Source organism: Lissotriton vulgaris, unplaced genomic scaffold (assembly GCF_964263255.1).
Source record: "Lissotriton vulgaris unplaced genomic scaffold, aLisVul1.2 SCAFFOLD_750, whole genome shotgun sequence".
NCBI classification, from domain to species: domain Eukaryota; kingdom Metazoa; phylum Chordata; class Amphibia; order Caudata; family Salamandridae; genus Lissotriton; species Lissotriton vulgaris.
The window spans coordinates 808,464-830,331 of NW_028245030.1; the positions used below are offsets into that span (position 1 = coordinate 808,464).

General features: G+C 51.9%; 1 protein-coding gene across 1 annotated transcript in view; it reads left to right on the forward strand.

Annotated features, from left to right (window-relative positions):
• The window catches only part of LOC147666659 (SEC23-interacting protein-like), a 257,834-nt gene that overhangs the window by 147,029 nt on the left and 88,937 nt on the right, over positions 1-21,868 (forward strand). Inside the window, exon 10 of the mRNA XM_086948989.1 lies at positions 20,201-20,322. Within this exon, the coding sequence (XP_086805115.1) occupies positions 20,201-20,322 (122 nt within the window). The remainder of the gene's footprint in view (positions 1-20,200; positions 20,323-21,868) is intronic.

A 21,868-nucleotide genomic window follows, 5' to 3' on the forward strand; every position in this document is an offset into this window, starting at 1 on the left:
AGATGGTGAAATTTTAGTTTTCAGGTTCACATCAGGTAGTTCACATTAAGGGTGGAATTAGTCTTATGGGGGTTACGCCTTCTTACTGGCTGAAGCCCGGGTGGTGTAATGTAATATAATATAACTTGGATTTATATAGCGCAAAACTGCCACCCTACGGGTATCATGGCGCTCCGACTCACCCTGTTGTCAATGTGCATACAGATAGCATATTCGCCAAAATGGAAAAGCTTGTTTTACTAATCCCTGGGGAAGAGGCATGTCTTTAGGCTTTTCCTAAATGGGAGCAGAGATTTAATTTGTCTGATATATTCAATGGAAGGTCATTCCAGAGTCGTGAGACTACTACCCCAAGCCCTTCCACCTGTCCTGGTCTTCTTAAATCTAGTGGTGGTTACCAGATTTGCTCTCGATGAGCAGAGATTTCTCCGAGGAGTGTACCAGGTAAATTTCTCCTGCATAGACATTGGGCCCAGGCCATGTACCGCTCTAAACTCAATACATAGGGATTTGAATTGAATTCTCTTGTTGATTGGTAACCGGTGAAGGTCCTTTAAGGTAAAAGTCAATGAGGACCTGCGCTGCCTATTTAACGCCAGTTTGGCTGCTATGTACTGGATCTTCTGTAGCTTTAGTAACACTGATTGTGGTGCTCCCAAATACAAAGAGTTACAATAATCCAACCTGCTCAATATTATACTCCGCACTACTAGAGATCTAGTAGCAACAGGCAGTAGTGGAAGGATCTGGCATAGTGGTTTTATCAAGGAGAAACAGATACCAGCTGTTTTGTTTACCTGTGATTTCAGTTGAAGATTATCATCCATTAAAACCCCCAGGCTGCGCACTGTTCTGGCTGGGATCAGTTGTTTATCCATAGGGGTGAGTCTAAACTCTTGAGGGAAAAGACTGCGCTATTTTGACCGTAGCGAAGTATACTATCTCTGTTTTTTCTCCATTAAATTGTATGGAGTTTTTCTGAGCCAATTGGAGGTGTTGTGCATACACTCCTGGAATTCATCTAGGGAGACTGCTTGAGTTCCTTCCAGAGAAAACACCAATTGCATGTCATCTGCATAATTGACTAGATCAATGCCAAAAGACTAGATGATTGGTATCAGAGGGCGCAAATAGATATTAAACAAGATTTGGCTTATTGCTGAACCCTGTTGCACCCCGTGCCGCACAGGAGTCTTTGGGGATGTAAATGGTGGGATAGTTACCGCTTTCTGCCTGCCCGTCAGATATGACTGCAGCCACTTCATTGCCCGTCCTTTCAATCCGATGTGCTCTAGCCTTTTCAGCGGGATACTGAGATTCACGGTATCGAACGCGGCCGACATGTCCAAAAGCCCTAATATGGAAGGATTCCCATTGTCGGCTCGCATTCTCAGGTTATCAAATGTTTCAGTTCTATGCCCCGGTCGAAAACCAAATTGAGCCTTGTCGAACACCTGGTTTTCTTCTAGATAAAGGGACAGGGATTTACTAACTGCTCACACCAGAATTTTTACTGGGTACGGCAGCAGGGAAGTTGGTCTGAAACTCGACGGACATTTAGGATCAAGTGTCGGTTTCTTGAGCAGCGGGGTCACCAGTGCCTGCTTCCAGACTTCTGGAACAGTTCCCTTTTCTACTGATTGGCAACAGATCTGCTGCAACCAGAGGAATAATTCTAGCTGAAACGCTTTCCATATTCCCTGCGGAAGGGAATCCAAAGGGGAGCCAGAAAATACACTTTGGGCTAAGTTATTAAATGTATCCTCAGTGGGAATTTGAAAACACTCTAGAGCAGGTGGCTGATGGCTAGTGGATGCCTCTGCCTGTTGCTCTATTGTTCGTATCAAAAGAGGTTCCTTTTCCTCATCCAGGCTGCTATTGTTGTTAGAGTTTAAGCCACCAACAATTTTATTGATCTTTTCATCAAAGTAAGCAGCGATGTAATCGCAGAGTTTTTGTGTGGCATAGGTCCTTTATAATGTTAAAGAGCATTTTTGTACTATTAGGTGCCCGCTGGATAGTTTTGGCATAGTACTCTGCTTTGGACCTAGAGATAGTTTCCTTATATGAAGCCTGCAGCAGTTTCAACTTTTTTTTATCTACTTCCCCGTAAGACCTCCTCCATTGTCTTTCAGCCTGTTTGCATTGTTTAGGCATCAGTTTAAGCTCTTCGTTATACCAGGGAGCTAAGGGTTTCTTTCTATTATTCAGCCTTTTTACTGGAGCAATCTGATCTAGGGTATAGTTTATTTGGTCATAGTAGATTTGATAATTTTCCTCCACTGATTTACTAGATACAAATAAATTCTGTTCTATCAATGTCAAGGATTGTCTATTTTTTGTAGCTTAGCCCATTCTCTTCCCTTGCTGAATGTTACAAATCAGTTACAGAATGTAACTGATTTGTGGTGTTGGCTGAACTGGGCAGCGTTATCATAAAATTAATCAGAAAGTGATCGGTCCAGCATTGAGGTGATACTGCAATCACGTCTGTCTCACTCTGGTTAGCAAATAACAGATCTAGGGTGTGCCCTCCTTGATGAGTCGGCTGATGTACCAATTGGTGCAAATTGAGGCTCTCGCAGGCTTGCCCCAGACCTCTGAGTGGGGGGCCAAGGATCCCGCTATTCCAGAGAATAAAATCACCCAATACGATCATCCTTGAGTGTGTTAAAGTAATGTTAACGAAAGTATCAATTAAAGCTTGGTATTGGGTGTTTTGTCCCAGGGGCCTGTAGCATACTATTCCTGTCAACACTTTCCCTCTTGCCTCTTGTAATGTATATCAAAGGTGGTATATGCCTTTGGAGCCCCCTGCCTTGATATGCTGATTACTTGGCCATCCTGCTTGGAGGTGGTAACAGCACCTCCGGCTAGAGCAAGCATTGTTTCAGACCTCAGAGTATGGGCTCTCACCTGCGAGGTTTAGAAACCCGTCTGTGGTGGCAATCGTCCATTACACAAGAGGTTGGTAGGTTTTCAGGGGGCACCTCTAAGGTTCCCCCTGGGTGCATGTATTAATACATCCATCACTGGAATCAGTGTGGGCTTATTAATATGATATGTTTGATACAAAACATCTTTAGTTTCAGTGAAGCTATCATGTAGCTGGGGAACTCATAATCACCAGTGCCCAGTACATATACTCAAGGTGGCTTCCCTGCTCACTGGCAATGTCCAAAAATCACCATGGACATCACAGTGGCAAATCTGCTCATGCAGATATGTCCTCACATGCAATGTAAGGACTGTGGCTTAGAGATGTCAGGCCTGCTGTAGTGGTGACCTACTTGTATTACATGCAGTGTCTGCAAGCATGGCACACAGGAGGTGCACCTTGTTGTGTCTTCACTTTTCTCTGCATCATGGCATGAGTGTGCTGAGCGGTACCTTAGGACGGCACAATATATGCTGCAACCCTTAGGGACCCTCTGTAGACTCACTGGCCTAGGTACCTGGGGTACCATTGACTAGGTCTTAAGGGGGTGCTAAATGTTTGGCTAATTGGGGGGGGGGCACTTGTACAGTTTGAGGATAAGATATCTGGCACTGGGGACCTGGATTGAAGTAACCCAGTGCACTCCTGTCAAAATTGCATCAAATACTAGGTAAAAAGTGGGGGTGACCATGTCAAAAAGGGACACTTTACTACAGAACCCCTCCCCCAAACAAAAGAGAATGAGACTAACCTTTCCCAAGAGAGTCTTCATCATCTAAGTGGAAAAACCTGGAAAGTCCATCTGCATTGGTATGGTCAGTCCCAGGTCTGTGCTCCGCTGTAAAGCCCATACCCTATAGGGAGATGGACCACCTCAACGGTTTGGAGTTTTCAACTTTCTTTTGCATCAGCCATCTGAGAGGCCTGTGGTCGGTTTTGACAAGGAAATGAGTACCAAACAGCTATCGTCTTAACTTCTTCAGAGATCAAACCACAGCAAAGGTTTCTCGCTCAATGGCACTCCACCTCTGCTCTCTGGGGAGTAACTTCCTGCTAATGAAAGCAACAGGCTGGTCATGGCCATCATTATTGGTCTGGGATAGGACCGCTCCAATCCCATGTTCAGAGGCATCAGCCTGCACTATGAACTGCTGTAAAAAATCTGGAGCTTTAAGAATAGGTGCTGAACACATTGCTTCTTTTAGGGTGTCAAAAGTATTTTGACAGCTCTCTGTCCAGTTAATGTTCTTTGGCATCTTCTTTGAGGTAAGTTCTGTGATGGGTGCCACAATGCTGCCATGCCCCTTCACAAACCTCATTTTTTTTTTTTTTTTTAACATCATTTTTATTGCATCACCAAAATAAATGTACAGACAATACGATTATCAGTTAGAATACAACATGTACAGGCTCAGTACGACCCAGTCGGTCTCCATCCGGGGGGTTCACCTCAGCCTTGGCGCGGGTGACCTCATCCCTGCCCACTTCTTGTAGCTCCTTACAATGTCTGATCGCTTCATTAAGCAAATAACCCTGAGTTGCTTTTGCGATTTTCACCCCTCCCCCTCCCCAAATTTCGGTACCCCAACATCCCTCCAAAACAGCCTCCTACCCACCCTCCCCCGTGGTCGCTCTGCGCTGGACTAACAGTGTAAAAGTGTCCGGTGTGATGCAGGAGGAAGTAATCTTTCGCTAAGGTGTGTTCTCCTGTGTAGTGATGGGGTCCGCCCCGTCCAGTTCGCTCTCGCCATCCTGCCCCTCATCGTCCACATCTCGGAGCGCCTGCACCATCACTTCCCATGCAGTCGCCCTTTCCAGAGCTTTCTCGTCATTCAACCTCCAGGCCATCTGGTACCGCAAGGTACTTTCACACGCGGCCCATCTCAGGCATTCCCCATACCATCTTTTATACGTGGGCCCCACTTTGGACTTCCAGTGTCTTGTGATCTCCCGCTTGGCCAGAATAAGCCCCAAGTCTATAAATTTACTAGTCATCTTGTTCCTAGGCGTGTGCGGGAACCAATGAAGGACGCCAACCGCTTTAGTAAACTGGATATCCCTATCCGTCGCGACGTTAAGGGCCCGCCCAACTTCCTGCCAATAGTCTCCCAGAGAGGGGCAATCCCACAGCATATGGCACAAATCCGCCCCAATTGTATTACATCTGGGGCAAGCAGCGTCGGGCGCCCCAAAATACTGTTGGATTTTCCCGGGGGTGAGGTATGCCCTGTGAATGATATAGAAATGAATCAATTGAAACCTGGCATTTCTCGAGCTCTTCCGTGCCCGCCTTAGCAACTGGCCCCAGGTCGTGTCTGGTATCTCCACCTGAAGGTCCAGCTCCCACTTGGCCTTCAGGCCTGCCAAAGGCTGCAAGGCCTCCCGCTGCATCCTAGCGTACAGGCACGTGACAGCCTTAAAGGTTCCCGCCGCCATCATGGTGTACTGGCAGGCCATCGAGGTGCCCGGTTCCTGCAGCCCTTCCCCCCAGTGAGCTTGCATGGCGCCCGTGACTGCTGCGTGCAGCAAGTAGTCGCCCCTCGGAAGGTCAAATCGCTCCTGCAGGCCCTGGAACGGCAGCAGCACCCCATCTTCGTAAAGATCACCCAGCATTTGTATTCCCGCCTCCTCCCATCCTAGTAAGCGCGACCAGTCGCCCCCATGTGGGAGGGCGGTGACCATCCCCAGCGGAATTTCGGGGGCATACATAAAGCGGACACCCGCCCGCTTACGGGCCCGGTCCCAGCAAAGCCGGAACGTCTGCTCCTCGACCGTCAGGTCTCCCACCCGGAGCTTCTGGTGCAGCGTAATATACGCCAGAACATGTCGCGGGGTACCTTCCACTCTCGCGTCCTCGGGGCCTCTATACACCCTCGCCACCTCCTGAGTAAAGATCTGCAGCTGCGCAGCTAAGTAATATCCTTCAAAATCCGGCACCGCCATCCCTCCGTCATCTTTGGGGCGCAACAGGGTGTCGAGCGCTATGCGCCTCCTTCCCGTGCCCCACAAAAAGGCTATGACCAATGACCTCAGGCGTTTGAAAACAGAGCTCGGGACCCATACCGGGAGCGTCCTAAAATAGTACAAAAGCCTGGGCAGGGCTATCATCTTAAGCAGGGAGATTCTACCCGCCAGGGACAACGGCAGGGTTGCCCAGAAGTCCATGGACCCCCGCAGAGCGTTAATGCAGCGAGTAATATTGCCATCCAGTAGGTCGGACGGGGTGTGGTAGACATAGACCCCCAAATAATGCAGGCAGCGCGGCTCCCACCGGAGTTCCTGAGCAGTGAGTGGGCACGGTTCACCCGGCCTCAGGGGGAACAGACAGGATTTAGGCCAGTTGACCCTCAGGCCCGACAACCGGCCGAACTGCCCCAGTAGCTGCCGCGCCCCCTGAAGTTCGGGGCCCGCATCGGCCAAAAACATCAGCAGGTCATCTGCGTACAGGGAGATGAATTGTGGCCTCCCCCTAAATGACAAGCCTGCGTAGTGGCGGCCCAATCTGGCTTCCGCCGCGAAGGGTTCCATCGCCAACGCGAATAGGAGCGGGGATAGGGAACAACCCTGTCTAGTGCCACGTTTAATCGGGTATTGTCCCGAGATCAGTGTGCCTACCCGAACCCTCGCTACCGCCTCGGTGTACAGGACCTTGGTCCATTTTATATATCCGTCCCCCAGCCCGAAGCGACGCATCACCTCATACAAGTATCCCCATTCAAGGCTGTCAAATGCCTTCTCAATATCAATGGAGAGGACAAATGGGGAGACGGCATCCGGCCAGTCCGCACCCATCAGTCTCGTGAGTCTACGAATGTTATGAGTGGTGTTGCGTGTCGGTATGAAACCACACTGGTCACCGTGAACCAGGCTTGCCATGTGTACCAGCAGTCTGTTGGCCAGAATTTTACTGAGGATCTTGTAGTCCGTCGTCAACATAGACAACGGACGATACGAGGACAGAGCCGCACTCTCTCTGCCCGGTTTCAGGAGCGGGATCATGAGGGCCTCGCACATAGAGCCCGGGAGTCGGCCCCTTGCCTGTGCCTCGTTGTACACCTCGCGCAGCTGTGGGGCAAGGTGCTCTAGGTATTTACCATAAAATTCGATCGGTAGCCCGTCGAGTCCCGGGGTCTTATTTCTAGCCATCTGCTTTATAGCACAACCTATTTCTCCAAGAGAGATGGGCCGACCCAGCTCTTCCGCCTCCGAGTCCTCCACTCGTGGCAACTGTAACCCGTCCAAGAACTCTTCAAGCTCGGCCGCCCCTCCCGTTCCACCACTCTCATAGAGCTCCTCATAATAAGCACGAAACTTATTCAGGATCCCGGGTTGAGTATGGCAGGGCTCCTCCCCTGGCTCCTGGATCCCCATGATCGGCACACCCCTCCGGACGGGGTTAGCAAGCCAAGCCAGCATCGACCCCGCCTTATCACCTTCCGCATGCGCCCTTGTCATGTACGCCTTATGATCAAAACTGCGCAGCCGCTCTAGCTCTACCGCCAGCCCCTCCCGTGCCCCGCTAAGCCCCTCCTGCAGCTCAGGGTGATTCGGGCGCCTCTTCTCTAAGTCCCTCAGCCGTGTCTCAGCCTTATCTAAGTCATCCAGCAGTGTTTTCCGAGCCCCTGCCGTGTGTCCAATACAGTGTCCCCGCACCACCACCTTAAACGCATCCCATTCGACCGCCCTAGTGGAGGCCGAGCCACTGTTCTCCTCAAAATATCTCTCAATGCGCTCACCCAGGGCCTCCCTGAACAACAAGTCATCCAGGGTGTCAGGTTGCAGGCGCCATGTTGGCACGCAGTTAACAGTCACCATCCATTCCAGAGACATCAACAAAGGGTTGTGGTCCGACAGCGTCCTGGCCAAGTATTCCGCCCCTCCCACCGCGGGGAGCACACACGCCGAACAAAGAAACGCATCCAGCCTCACATGCAGGTCATGTAGGTGCGAATGAAAGGAATAGTCCCTAGTGGTGGGGTGCAACGCCCTCCATGCATCCGTGAGGGCCCAGCTCTCCTGCCATTCCAACCTACGCTTAGCGACCCTATGCACTGGGGACGCGCGCAGCGGGGGATGGGATCTATCTAGTAACACATCCTCAACCGAGTTGAAGTCCCCCCCCCAAGAGGACCGGCCCTGCCAAATAACCCGCCAATTTGCCCGAGATGGTAGACAAGAAGGCGGGTAGGTCTACATTAGGAGCATACACATTACAGAGAGATATCACCCTGCCTCTCAGCCTCCCCTCCACCGCCACATATCTGCCCTCCGGGTCCACCAATGACTTCGAAACCTGGAAGGGGACCCCCGCCCGTATCCAAATCAGTGCCCCCCTTGCAAAAGCCGAAAATGTTGTGTAAAATAGCTGCCCCCTCCAGCGCTTCTGCAGAGCAGCCCCTTCCTGCTTGTTAAGATGCGTCTCCTGCAGGAACGCTATATGAACCCCCCTACGCTTGAGGTACGCCTGGACTTTATGTCTGCGCGTCATGGACTGCATACCCCGCACATTCCAGGTCACACATTTCAACGCCCCGGTACTAGCCATCCCCCCCTACACAACCGGACCAGAGAGCAAAGATCAATGTCCGCATAAGTCCCGCGACCACGGGTCCACCCACCCACCCTCTCCAAACAGGAAGCCGAACCCCACCAACAACAACTACCCCCGGAGCAACCCCAACTGCTCGCTTCTCCCACCCCCCCAGGACAGGCCCCCCCGCAACTGGAAGTACCCCCATCCAAACCAACACTCCCGACCACCCCTCAAGGAAAGGCGGTAATAGTCGCAGTCCCCACTGCGGTGACCTTAGGGGCCAGTAAGGCGTGGCTCAATGCGATGTAACCTCAAAACAAATCAGCCCCGTGCGCTCCACCCCACAATCCCCACCTTACAGCTCCCCAAAACCTCAATTAATAACGTTCCATTGCTGCGGGCCCAGTGCCCCGGTGTCCAACCAACGAGTTCACTCCACCAGTTCAGTTCAACACGCCTCCAGTATCTCCCCCGAAGTCTGCGGTGTCACAATAGGGCCCCGGGCTCCACCGAATTCCGACTGTCCCGTCTCTGAGCCCGTGCCCGGGTCTTCCGATTCCGTGCCCTTCCCGGATCGACTCCTGGCGGTCCTAGATAAGTCCACTACCGCCTGCAGTGCCTCCTGCCTCTCCGCCTCCGTCTGCGACACCGATGGTTTTCCGGTCCTCTTGCGGTTCCTCCTGATCCGCTGGGATTGTCTGACCGGTTGCGCCACCTTAGCCTCCTCCTCCCTGGCTTTAGCACCATCCGTACCCGCTTTATAAGTGTCCCACCAGTCCCAAGCGTCCGCGGAGGTCGTGAAGAATAATGATTTCTCATCCACCACCACTCTTAGCTTGGCAGGGAACAACAGGGAGTACATGATGCCTTCCTGGCGGAGCTCCCGCTTGAGGGACAGAAAGTTTGCCCGAAGTCGCTGCGTCTCAAATGTATAGTCCGGGAACATGGTGACTCTGTTGTTATCCACTTGAAATGGCCCCGCTTCTCTCGCCCTCTGTGGGAGCCAGTCTCTGTCCCGGTAGTGGAGCAACTTGAACACCACTGGGCGAGGAGGAAGGCCCAAGGCTGGCGGGCGCGCTGGAACCCTATGTGCCCGCTCCAGGGAGAAGAAGGGGGACAATCCTTCCGGTGCCACCTCCGTCCGCAACCAATTATCGAGGTAGCCCACCATGTCGTCGCCTTCGGTTTTTTCCGGCAGGCCCACTAGGCGAACGTTGTTGCGCCTGTTTCGGTTTTCCGCATCTTCGGCCCTCCTTTCCAGCACCTTCAGACGGTCCATCACGTCCGCCATCTGGGCCTTCATTGTGGCTTGGCCCGGGGCTAATTCTTTAACCGTGGTCTCCACGGACTTCACCCTGTCCTTAAGTTTGTCATGGTCGGCCTTCAGGAGGCCCAAGCCAGTCGCCACCTGAGCTATATCTTGCTGCAGGGCGTCCTTTGTGGTGGCGATGGCCTCCAGGATACGATCCGCTGCAATGCCGCTTGGTCTCGCTCCGCTCCTCAGTATCGGTCGCGCCATCTCCCTTCCCTTTCGTCTTCCCCATCTGGGCCGGCTCGTGCGGTGGCCTCCGGGTACTTTCCTGGTCGTCCTCCGTATGCCGTTGGGTACCGCCCTCCGGCAGGGCTCCCGGGTCTGAAGTTATCTCCAAAAAGCAGGAAACACTGAATGACCGCAGCCCGGCCGGCGCCAGTCGTGCCAGGGGCCCGGGGTTCTCGTCACTGGGTCGCTGCCGCACTGTCGTCGCCCTTACCAGGGGGGGTCCCCAGTCACCGCCCTAGGGCGCGCCCAAGGTCCACTCGGCACCTGGGGGGAGAGGCGCGATACAGCCGTCAACACCCCTGTGTCGCCAGGGAGCAGTCCTTAGTAGGTCTCCAGGCAGATGTCTCCGTCGCTTCAGAGTCTCATGCCCTCGCCGCCATTTTGGGGTCCGCGACTTCTCGCCTGGGTCCAACTTTCAAAGTCGAAATATTGCTGTGGAATGGCTCGGTGTCGTCTTCCGTGGGCACCGGACCCTCCGCAGTACCTTCCAGTACCGGATGATACTGGTTACATCGGGGTCGGATCAGATATTCAGGATATTTACCGGGATCGGGCACGGAGCTCCGAGCTCACGCTGCCTACCTCCTCGGCATCCAAGCCACGCCCCCCTTCACAAACCTCATGTAGTATTCAGTCAAGCCTAGGAATACCCTGACGTGGGTCTGGGTTGTTGGAGCTTCCCAGTCCAGAATTGCCTGGAACTTGGGGATCTAAAGGTTAAACTTGGCTTCCACCTACAAGGTGGCCAAAGTATAAAACAGTGCCCTACCCGGCACTTGCTTGCCTTGATAGTGAGGCTTGCAGCTAGCAGAGCCTTCAGGACCTTCCCAAGGTGAATCAGGTGATCCTGTCGAGTGGAACTATAGACCCCAATATCGCCAAGATATGCTTCACTAAAACTCTTCAACCCAGCAAGGACTTGCTCCTGGTCTGACCACTTCTTAATTTCCTTTTCCCTTGCGTTAGCCCCAGCCATTAAGCTTCCACTCCCCAAGAACACCCGGGTCAGAAAATGGGGCAAAGCTGATATGCCATCCCTCTGCTCATCTCTGACCAATTCCAGCCCGACCTTTCCGGCCTCGCCGCCCCTGTCCAACTGGCCACCATTAACAACTGGCTGACCCAAGCAGGCGACGACTTTGCCCCCTTGAGGCGGATCACGGTCAAGCGAGCCCACGCTGCTAACCGCTGGTTCACTCCTGACCTCAAGGAGAAGAAGTTGGCCGCACGTAGAGCAGAGCGAGCATGGAGAAGAGCATACTGCCCCGCCCAAAAAATTACTTATCTCTCTGTGCTCAAGGTATACAAGCAAGGCATCCTCGATGCCAAGACCATATTCTATTCCAACAGGATACTGGCAGCGGAGTCACAATCCAAAGAAATCTTTGCCACGGTGCACGAGCTTGCCTCATCTAACAGAGCTACGGCCTCGATCCCCCCCCTCCCAACCTCTCTGCGACTCGCTCAACGATTTTTTCGTTGATAAGGTCGCAAAGATCAAGGCTAACATTCCTCTTCCATCCCCCACATTTATCAACCCCTCACCCCCTGCTGCCACCTCTAAATTAACCTCCATTCCCCCCCTGACCAAAGCCACTCTCCTCCCTCTGCTTCAAAGGGTGAAGTCAGGTTCCCCCCTGGACTTTGCCCCTGCTCATATCCTGAGAGAAATCTTCCTAGCATGCCCGACTCCACCCCTCACATTTCTGAATGACTCACTCAGCAATGGAGTGGTTCCCACCCCCCATAAATTTGCGGCTGTCATCCCTATTTTAAAAAAGGCCGGTGCCGACCCTTCATCCCCTTCCAACTACCGTCCCATCTCCCTCCTGCCTTACTTGGGTAAGGTCTTAGAAACTCATGTAACCAGCATCCTGAGCACCCACGTAGAAACCAATCACTGCCTCTCCCCCCGGCAGGTGGGCTTTCGGCCCCTCCACTCTACGGAGAAGGTGGTGATCTCAGTGATGGACAGCCTACGCGAGGGCATTGATACTAATCTCCCGCAGGCCCTCATCCTTTTAGATCTGTCCGCCGCTTTTGACATGGTGGACCACTCCATCCTTCTCACCCGTGTCAGGGCGGCGGGCATAGAGGGCCTAGCCTTCGCATGGCTCGAGTCCTTCCTGAGTGACAGGGCTCAGGCGGTCCATCTAGCTGGTTTCACTGCTGCCTCCCGTAAGGTTGTGTGCGGGGTCCCCCAAGGTTCGTCACTCTCCCCTCTTTTGTTTAATTTATACATCTATCCCCTCATTTTTATGTTGCAGCAGCTTGAGGTCACGGTGTTTAATTACGCCGATGACCTCCAGCTAATTTTCAACCTTTCTCACTCCTCCTCATCCTTCCAGAACGTCCAATCTGTTATGTTGTTCATCCAGGATTGGATGAACTGCAACCACCTCAAACTCAACCCGGACAAGACGGAGTTAGTCTTGACCGGAGGTGGTTGCAGCCCTTGGTCCCCGTCCCACTGGCCTCTCTCACTTGGTGTCCCCCCACTCCCCGTTCCCAAAGTCAAAACTCTCGGTATCCTCCTTAATCCCTCACTTTCTGTCCACTCACAGGTTAGTTCTGTTGTTTCCTCTTGTTTTTTCTCCCTCAGAACTATTAGGAAGATTTCCCGTTTCTTTTCCCTTCCTGCTCTAAAGATCATAGTGATGGCAATGGTGCTCTCGCACCTTGATTATGGCAACATTATCTATAATGGCGCGCCGGCCTATGCTATTCACCGCCTGCAACTAGTGCAGAACCAGGCTGCCCGCCTGATCCATGGCCTGCCTAAATTCCATTGTGCAACTCCTCTATTGCAGGCACTACACTGGCTGCCGGTGAAAGAGCGAGCCTTGTTCAAGCTTGGTTGCCTCACTTTCCAGGCCAAAATGGGCACCGCTCCGGAGTTTATTTGCTCTGCCATTAAGCCTTACACACCGGGTAGAGAGCTTCGCTCCACCCACATGGCACTCCTGACCATCCCTCGATTTAAAAAGAAAAAGGCTAGCGGAACAAAATTTGCGGTTTTCGCTCCTGTGTTTTGGAACTCCCTCCCTGTGGAACTCAGCATAACACCTTCTTACACAGAGTTTCGAAAAAGCCTTAAAACCCTGCTCTTCTCTCGAGCTTTCGCTGTCTAACTTCCTCTGCTCCTGCTGTCTCCTCGCAATCTGAAAAATGCCATGAAACCGCGTGGTATAAGTGCGCTATACAAATGTTTTTAAATTAAAAAAAAAATTCAAATTCACAAAATTCAAATTCAAATTTATTCACCAACCTTTGGACGGTGTCAGGGGCATTCCTTAATCCAAAGGGCATAACAGTGAACTTAAAAGCCCATCTGGGCATGGGAATGCCGACTTCTCTTTTGCTCCTGGAGTTAGACCAATCTCCCAGTACCCTTATGTCAAATCAAAGGTACTGAGAAATGTGGATACGCCCAACCTGTCGGTTAGCTCAACAGTTCTAGGAATTGGGTGTGTATCTGTCTTGGTTACTGCATTGAGGCCTCTATAGTCCACACAAAACCTCAGGTTTGGTTTTCCATCCTAGGAATGAGGTCTTGGGACTAACACAACTTGGTTGGCACTGGGCTATGAAAGAGATTTTTTTTATTTTTATAATGTTTTTTTTTATATAGAGCGAACTAGACCTGAGACATCGGGTATCAGAGCTCTTTACATGAGCACCAGTTTCGTTACAGATGGACACATTTATATTTGTTAGGCAAGGGGAGATTAAGCGATTTGAATCACAGGATGTTGAGCGTCATTGCCGAGACAGGAACCCGGTTCCCCAGCTTCGAGGTAGACTGCTCTAGCCTTAAGACTACATCCTCTCCCCTTCAATGACTCCCAATTCCAGCATCTTGCTAACTTCCGCTCTTCTGCTCTCCTTAACTTGGTCAGACTGTCTATATATATATTCTTTTTACAGGAGTGTTGTCCAAAGTGTCCACATCATGGGTACACCAGATGGTCTGGCCAGGGATTAGGGAGAAGAGCTCAGCATACTGCTCCAGGAATTGCCTGTAGTCTTCTTACTGTTTTGCAGAGAGGGTTTCTGAGAAGACAACTCAAACCACTGATCCATCTTTTGAGCTGTGGTAGGGGAGGTCAGGGAGAGGTTAACTCTTGACTACCTGATCCTCACCAGTGACCATGAGCATGGTCACATCAGCCTGGTCATAGAAACACTTCAGGCAGTTGACCTGGATGAGCCTTTGAAGGCTCCTGTAAATGCCTAGGTCAACCAGATAGGTGACCTCACCTTTTCTCGCAAGGATAGGGTAGGGACCACTCCACTTGTCTTGGAGGGCCCTAGGTGCCACAGGCTCCAAAACTATTAACTTCCGCCCTGGTTGGAACTCCATGAGTGCAACCTTTTGGTCATACCAAAGCTGCTTTAGCTATTGGCTGGCCTCAAGTTTTTGGACACTTTACCTGTAGGAAGCTGGCTCTTTATATGGTGGACCAGAAAGAGATGCACTGTGTAAATAGTCAAATTCTAAAGGAATTACAGAGGCTCAAATGACACCTCAAATGCTCTCTTCTGTGGTAGTGTGGGTGAGCAGTTAGGCATATCGGAGGGTAGTGCTAAGCACTTACTGTACACTCAAAAGCAGTAAGTGAGACCACACCTAAAAAAGAAATCCAACTCCAATGTATATAAATAACACATCATTTTATAAGAATTTAGATACCAAAATCATCAGAATAAGGTAAGTACTTTTCGAGTTATGAATTTTTATAGCTTTTTATAATGGACACAGTTCAATTTCTGGAGCAGTGATGTTATCCCATTAGAAGAAAGAGATACGATGCATATAGGTTGGTAGGTTTGCACTCTATGGCAGTGAAAAGAATGGGGGCCACCTAAAAACAGGCTGCTGAAGGGGACTTGGGTAAAAGTACGGGACCTCCCACCACGGGGCTTGGGTCACATGGGTTACGGAAGCAAGAGGATACAGCCGGTTGGTCGGTTCCTGGGCTGGGGCATTTAGGTGCAGAGTAGTTCGGTTGGCTGGGCTCGGTGCATCAAAGGCCCTCGCGATTGTTGGTCTCAACAGTTGAGGGTGCAAAATCAGGACAGCTGGGCCACTCTGGAAGTAGGTTTCTTCAGTGCTGAGGTTCCTCTGCGGCTGCTCCTTCTATTAGATTCCCTACTGGACTTAAACAAGCCTTAGTTGCTGCAAGGGTCCGTTACCCCAAGTATTGGCGCTGGGCGGCTCCTGTCGTTCATGATGTCCTCTTACTTGGTAGGGGGACAGATCTGACCTTCAGGAGCACAGTTACTTCTTTCTGGGGGAGAAGGCGGGATGCTGGTTGCGAAGGGCTGGCAGACTACCGGGGTTTTTGATAGTTGCTCAACTGCAGGATGAGTCACTCGGTCACAATTGTCATGACTGGTGCCGGCAGGGTTGGGCGCCAGAAGTTCACCATAAGTCTTAAGTTCTTGTTGGCCCTTCTTAGTTATTTTCTTCTGGATCCGTCTAATATAAGTTCATGGTATGAGGAGTGTCCCTAATTACTCCAATTAGGCGCGTTAAGGGGCTGACCACTCAGACCTCCCTCGCCTTACCAAAAGGCAGGGTTTGTATATTCTTGCGCCTTGAGGGGGGAGTATTCTAATAAACACAATCAATCAATCAATCAAAGACATTTATAGAGCGCGCTACATTCCCGTGGGGTCTCAAGGCGCTGGGGGGGGGGGGTGCCGCTACTGCTCGAACAGCCAGGTCTTCAGCTTCTTCCTGAAGGAGAGGTGGTCTTGGGTCAGGCGCAGGTCGGTCGGGAGGGAGTTCCAGGTCTTGGCGGCCAGGTAGGAGAAGGACCTTCCTCCTGTAGTCGCTCTTCGGATGCGGGGGACGTCGGCGAGGGCGTGGTTGGCTGATCGGAGGAGGCGTTTGGGAGCGTAGAAGTTGACTCGGCTGTTGAGGTAGCTCGGGCCTTGGTCGTGTAGGGCTTTGTGTGCGTGGGTGAGGAGGCGGAAGGTGATTCTTTTGTTGACGGGGAGCCAGTGGAGGTCTCTCAGATGTCCGGAGATGTGGCTGGTTCGTGGGATGTCGAGGATGAGTCTGGCTGAGGCGTTCTGGATCCGCTGGAGTCTCTTTTGGAGCTTGGCAATGGTACCGGCGTAGAGGGCATTGCCGTAGTCCAGTCGGCTGGTGACGAGGGCCTGGGTGACGGTCTTCCTGGTCTCGGTGGGGATCCACCAGAAGATCTTCCGTAGCATGCGGAGGATGTTGAAGCATGTCGATGAGACGTTGTTGACTTGCCTGGTCATGGAGAGGGAGGAGTCCAGGATGAAGCCCAGGTTGCGTGCATGGTCTGTCGGTTTGGGTGCGGTGCCCAGGGCGGGAGGCCACCAGGAGTCGTCCCAGGCGGAGGGTGAGGAGCCCAGGATGAGGACCTCCGTCTTGTCCGAGTTCAGTTTCAGGCGGCTGGTCGTCATCCACTCGGCTACCTCTTTCATCCCTTCGTGCAGGTTGGCTCTGGCGGCGGCGGGGTCGTTGGTCAGGGAAAGGATCAGCTGGGTGTCGTCGGCGTAGGAGATTATGTTGAGGTTGTGCTGGCGTGCGATGGCCGCGAGGGGGCTCATGTAGACGTTGAAGAGGGTGGGGCTCAGCGAGGATCCTTGAGGGACGCCGCAGATGACTTCGGTGGCCTCTGACTTGTACGGTGATAGACGGACTCTCTGTGTTCTTCCGTCGAGGAAGGAGATGATCCATTCCAGTGCCTTGTCCTGGATTCCGATATTGCTGAGGCGCTGTACTAGGGTGCGGTGGCAGACAGTGTCGAAAGCCGCGGAGAGGTCTAGGAGGATGAGGGCCGCTGTTTCTCCGTTGTCCATCAGGGCTCGGATGTCATCGGTGGCGGCGATGAGGGCGGTCTCGGTGCTGTGATTGGCTCGGAAGCCGGACTGTGAGGGGTCGAGGGATCCATTCGTCTCGAGGAAGGCGGCCATCTGCTTGTTGACGGTCTTCTCGATGACTTTGGCTGGAAACGGGAGGAGCGAGATGGGGCGGTAGTTCTTGAGTTCGGTGGGGTCCGCTGTGGGTTTCTTGAGAAGAGCGCTGAGTTCGGCGTGCTTCCAGCTCTCAGGGAAGGTGGCGGTGTCGAAGGATGTGTTGATGATGTCTCGCAGGTGGGGTGCGATGACAGCGTCAGCCTTGTTGAAGATGTGGTGAGGGCAGGGGTCGGTCGGTGATCCGGAGTGGATGGAGTTCATCGTGCGGATGGTGTCTTCGGTGCTGACCGGGGTCCAGGCGTGGAGGGTGGTGGTGGGGGGTGGTTGTTCGGTCTTGGTGTTCGTTGGTTGGTTGTTGAAGCTGTTGTGTATGTCCGCGATCTTGTTGTGGAAGTATGCAGCGAGGGAGTTGCAGAGGTCTTGCGATGGGGTGATGTCGTTGTTTCCTGCGCTGGGGTTGGAGAGCTCTTTCACGATGTTGAAGAGTTCCTTGCAGTTGTGTGCGTTGTTGTCCAGCCGGTCCTTGAAGGCAGTTTTCTTGGCGGCGCGGATCAGCTGGTGGTGCTTCCGGGTGGCCAGCTTGAAGGTGGTCCTGTTGTCTGGTGTAGGATCCCTTCTCCAGACTTTCTCGAGGGCTCGGCAGTTCTTCTTGGAGCTCTTGAGTTCGTCGGTGAACCACGGGGCTTTCTTGCTGCCGGATCTGCTGGGCGGGGTTCTCAGCGGGGCGAGTTCGTCTGCGCAGTTGCTGATCCACCTCGTGAGGTTGTCGGCGGCCTGGCTGGGGTTCGCTGAGCTGGCGGGAGGGTGCTGGCTCAGGGAAGCGGCGAGCTGGTCTGCTGTGATCTTGTTCCAGCTTCTGCGGGCGGCCTGATGCTGGTGGTGGTGGGTCGTCGTTCTCTTGAAGGTGAAGTGGACGCAGCTGTGGTCCGTCCATTGAAGCTCTGTGGCGTGGCTGAAGTCGATGTCTGTGCTGGAGGAGAAGACTGCGTCGAGTGTGTGTCCGGCGAGGTGGGTGGGGGTGGACACCAGCTGCTTGAGTCCAAGGTTGGCGAGGTTGTCGAGCAGGGTGCTGGTGTTGCGGTCGTTGTTGTTCTCCAGGTGGAAGTTGAGGTCCCCCAGGAGGATGTAGTCAGCGGAGGGGAGGGCGTGCGGGCTGACGAAGTCGGCGATGTCCTCGCTGAATTGGGTGCGTGGTCCCGGAGGTCGGTAGATCAGGGTGCCTCTGAGGGTGGTCTTGGGGTCGGTGTGAATCTGGAAATGCAGATGTTCGGCGGTGGGCAGGGTGTTGTCGGTGCTGGTCGTGAGACGGATGGTGTTCCTGTGGATGATGGCGATGCCTCCTCCCATCTGGTTGGCGTTGCGGTCCCTCCGGACGATCTTGTAGCCCTCTGGGATAGCGATGGCGATGTCGGGAGCTGAAGAGGCGTTCATCCAGGTCTCCGTGAGGAAGGCAACGTCAGGGGCTGTGGCGTCTAGGAGGTTCCAGAGTTCGATGGCGTGTCTGTGGACGGAGCGGGTGTTGAGCAGGATGCACTTGAGGTGGGTGCTGCTGGTGTTCGACTTGGCGGGTGCTGGTGCGAGGCAGGTCCGGATGCAGGTGAACTTGCAGGCGTGGCAGCTGAAAGGTCCGTGGGTGTGTCGTGGTGTGGCTTGATGGCATTCTGGGAGTCGGCCGGAGTTGAGAGCGATGAGGGTGGCGGCGGAGTACGTCAGGCGAGTCGGTCGGGGTCTTCGTGGACCAGGGGTCCTGGCGCTGGTCGCGGACGGGCGCAGACGGGCTTACCTTTGGCGCGCCTTCGGCGCACAATCGGCGCGCCCGCTGCGCGTGACCGCTGCGCGTTCGCACGGTCGCCATTTAAGGCGAAGTGCGCGGGTGGGCGGGGCAGCTGGGAGGCGGGAGCAGAAGGGAAAGGGGCGTGGTCAGCGGTGGTGGCGGGAAGCGGGGAGCGGGGAGGGAAGGCGGAGGGCGGCGAGGTAGGCGGGCAGACAGGAAGGAGAACGTGAAAACGGGCACAAGTGACCAAAACGACGGGCACAAATGCTTAAGCAAGATGCTAGCAAGGGAAGTAAATACAGTGAGAAAAACAAGCACAAATGTTATCCAGCAACAAAACAAATACAGACGGCAGCGGCGTCAGCCGGTCACGAGGCAGAAAAACAAGCACAAATGTTATCCTAAAACAAAACAAAACAAAACAGAACGGCAGCGGCGTCAGCCGGCCACGAGGCAGAAAAACAAGCACAAATGTTATCCTAAAACAAAACAAAAACAAAACAGACGGCAGCGGCGTCAGCCGGCCACGAGGCAGAAAAACAAGCACAAATGTTATCCTAAAACAAAACAAAACAGACGGCAGTGGCGTCAGCCGGCAACGAGGCAGGCAGCGAGGCAGAGGGCAAAGCGGAGTGGCACACGCAGCAGCTGGTGGCCGTGCGGCGCGGGGGTGTCCCACACACTCCCCTCAAGGCAGGAAGCGGGCAAAATGAAGATGACAAGATCAGGAGGATCCTAAGTGGTGTTTATTGGAATACCCTTGATTCTGGTTAGAAACTAATGGATGTAGGATTTGAAGGGGAAAATGATATGTCATCCGCTTAGAACTGCGTGAAAAGCCAAACGTAGGTGGTGCAGCATGTAAGGAGAAAATTTTGGACCTAAAAAGGGCAAGGTCTGTCAGGAGAAACAAGAGACTGAAAATGAGCAGTTGCAGGAGTAAATCCAGTACAATCTAGTTAATTGCTTTGCCAGTGATATGCAAGGAGGCAGAAGTGGCTGTCATGATGGGTTGGGGACTGTCAAATGCTGGCAAGAGGACATGGAGGATGAGGACAGAAACATAGCATGGAGTTTGCAGAATCCTGATTGAGAAAGGTTAAGTATGTTGTGAGGTATAATGTAGAGAGTGATCAGATTGAACAGCAACTGTCAAGCAGCTTAAGAGGGTAGTTAAGAGACAGGCCAATAGTTTTGCAGAGAAAGAAGGGTTTAAGATTTTTTTTGGAACTTATGGCAATTGCAGATTTCAGGCACTGAACAAGAAGTGCGAGGGATGAGAAGGTAGTGCTCAAAGAGTTTGCAGAGCTATGTCCTTTCAATACGGTGAAGGAAAGTGACAAAAGTAAAACAAAAATTATTCGCTAACTAAGAATTGAGACAAGCTGAGTTGGGGATGTAGTGAGTCAATATAATTGGCATACCTTTTAAGTAGAGATTCCTTTATCTCCACAGGTTCTTTGATACTTTTTGATATATTGTCCAACCAAGAGGACTTCAGGTTGGCTACAGAAAACTGTCCTGCACCGCATGTTGCCGATGGTCTTGGGAACTCTGATCCTCCTACTGGGAAACAGGTATTGGGAATTGTTGTAACTAAACCATTCCTTGCAGTGTATATGTTCTCACAATAATATGCTCGGTCTCCTCATATTTCTCTAGTCAGTTGAAGTATTTTTAGTGTGTCTTTAATAGCATTCGTAGATCTTAAATAACAATACAAAACAAAACATAAGATGGTAACCGCAAAGTTCTCCAATATGCATTCTCAAATATACAATACAATATATTCCAATTACAAGGAAATTAATCATATCAGCATAAGAGTGGAACAGGAAGGGACGGAAGATGTACATAGATCAACATAAAACAATCACATCAATATCCATCAATCATAGGAGGAGAGCGAGGAACCAGTTATTGTCCTACAGAAAACATCCTCTCCGGAGATCAACTACGGCCCAATACCACTCATAACAGAACGTGATCCTCAATCATAGCCCACAGTCGCAGCTAGGTATATATTTAGTGCTGCAGGTCTTGAAAACATCCATGTGCCACCCAGTTCACTAATCATGACCCGCAGGAGGTGATGGAGTGCTAGGAGCCCACCAAGGAACAGGAATGATTCTCATCAGAGTCCATTTATTCCTAACCATGGGTGATCTCTATGCGATGAATTATAATGTCCCACGGGTCAAGATCTCGCTTCGCATTCTCATTCTCATCTGTGAGGACTTTCCAGAGACATACTCCCTCAGCCACTGTCCATTCCAAGAGATCTGATTTTTTTTTATCATGTGTTGGGGTTGCCACCGATTCCAGTGAATAGCTATGCGGCACCTGGCAAGTACTAGGGCTAAGAGTGCGAATTTATAACCCATCTTGCGCCCTTCCCTAGGGATTGCTTAGAGACCCATCATGCATTGTCTGATAGTGTCAATCTGACCTGGGCTAGTCAGTTGAAGTTACCTTTAGATAAACACACCAAAATCAGCCATATATTTTTGTTACATTATTTAAAATTGAGTGCCTATATGGCCCAAAACTTTCTTACCTTCTTCCTCACACTTGTTTTAAGTTTTTGAGAACTACAGTCTCTCCTAGCAATAAGTGAAAACGTCTCATGAACCTTAAAAGTAAACCAATACCTTTGCACATGGATGTCACATGTGCCTTTCCCTACTCTTTTCTCCTTTCTTCCACTTAGTGCTTTATTGCCTGTGCCACAACTGCCATTTCTATTGCACAGTCAAATTGTGGCCATGTTATTCTTTGCATCATGTTCACTTGAAAGTTTCTTGGATCCTACCAAGGTTTATGCAGCTCTATATACTACTGGTAATAATTTGGAATGGGCTACAACAGGAAGCATTGGAAAGCTTAAGTTACTTTAATGAACAAAAAGCACACAGCCTTCATCAGTTATAACTCTTCTGATAGATACATCTGCCGTGTGGATTCCTCACCTTGTGAATATCCCCCTTGCGTCAGCAACGTTCGGAAATTTTCTTCGTAGCACGCCGACGTGGACGACGTCACAGGAGCACGGCATCGCGCGTGACTCCGTCTGACGTCACCGACCCCATATCAGGCCCACGCCGGCGTGATGACGTCAGTTCC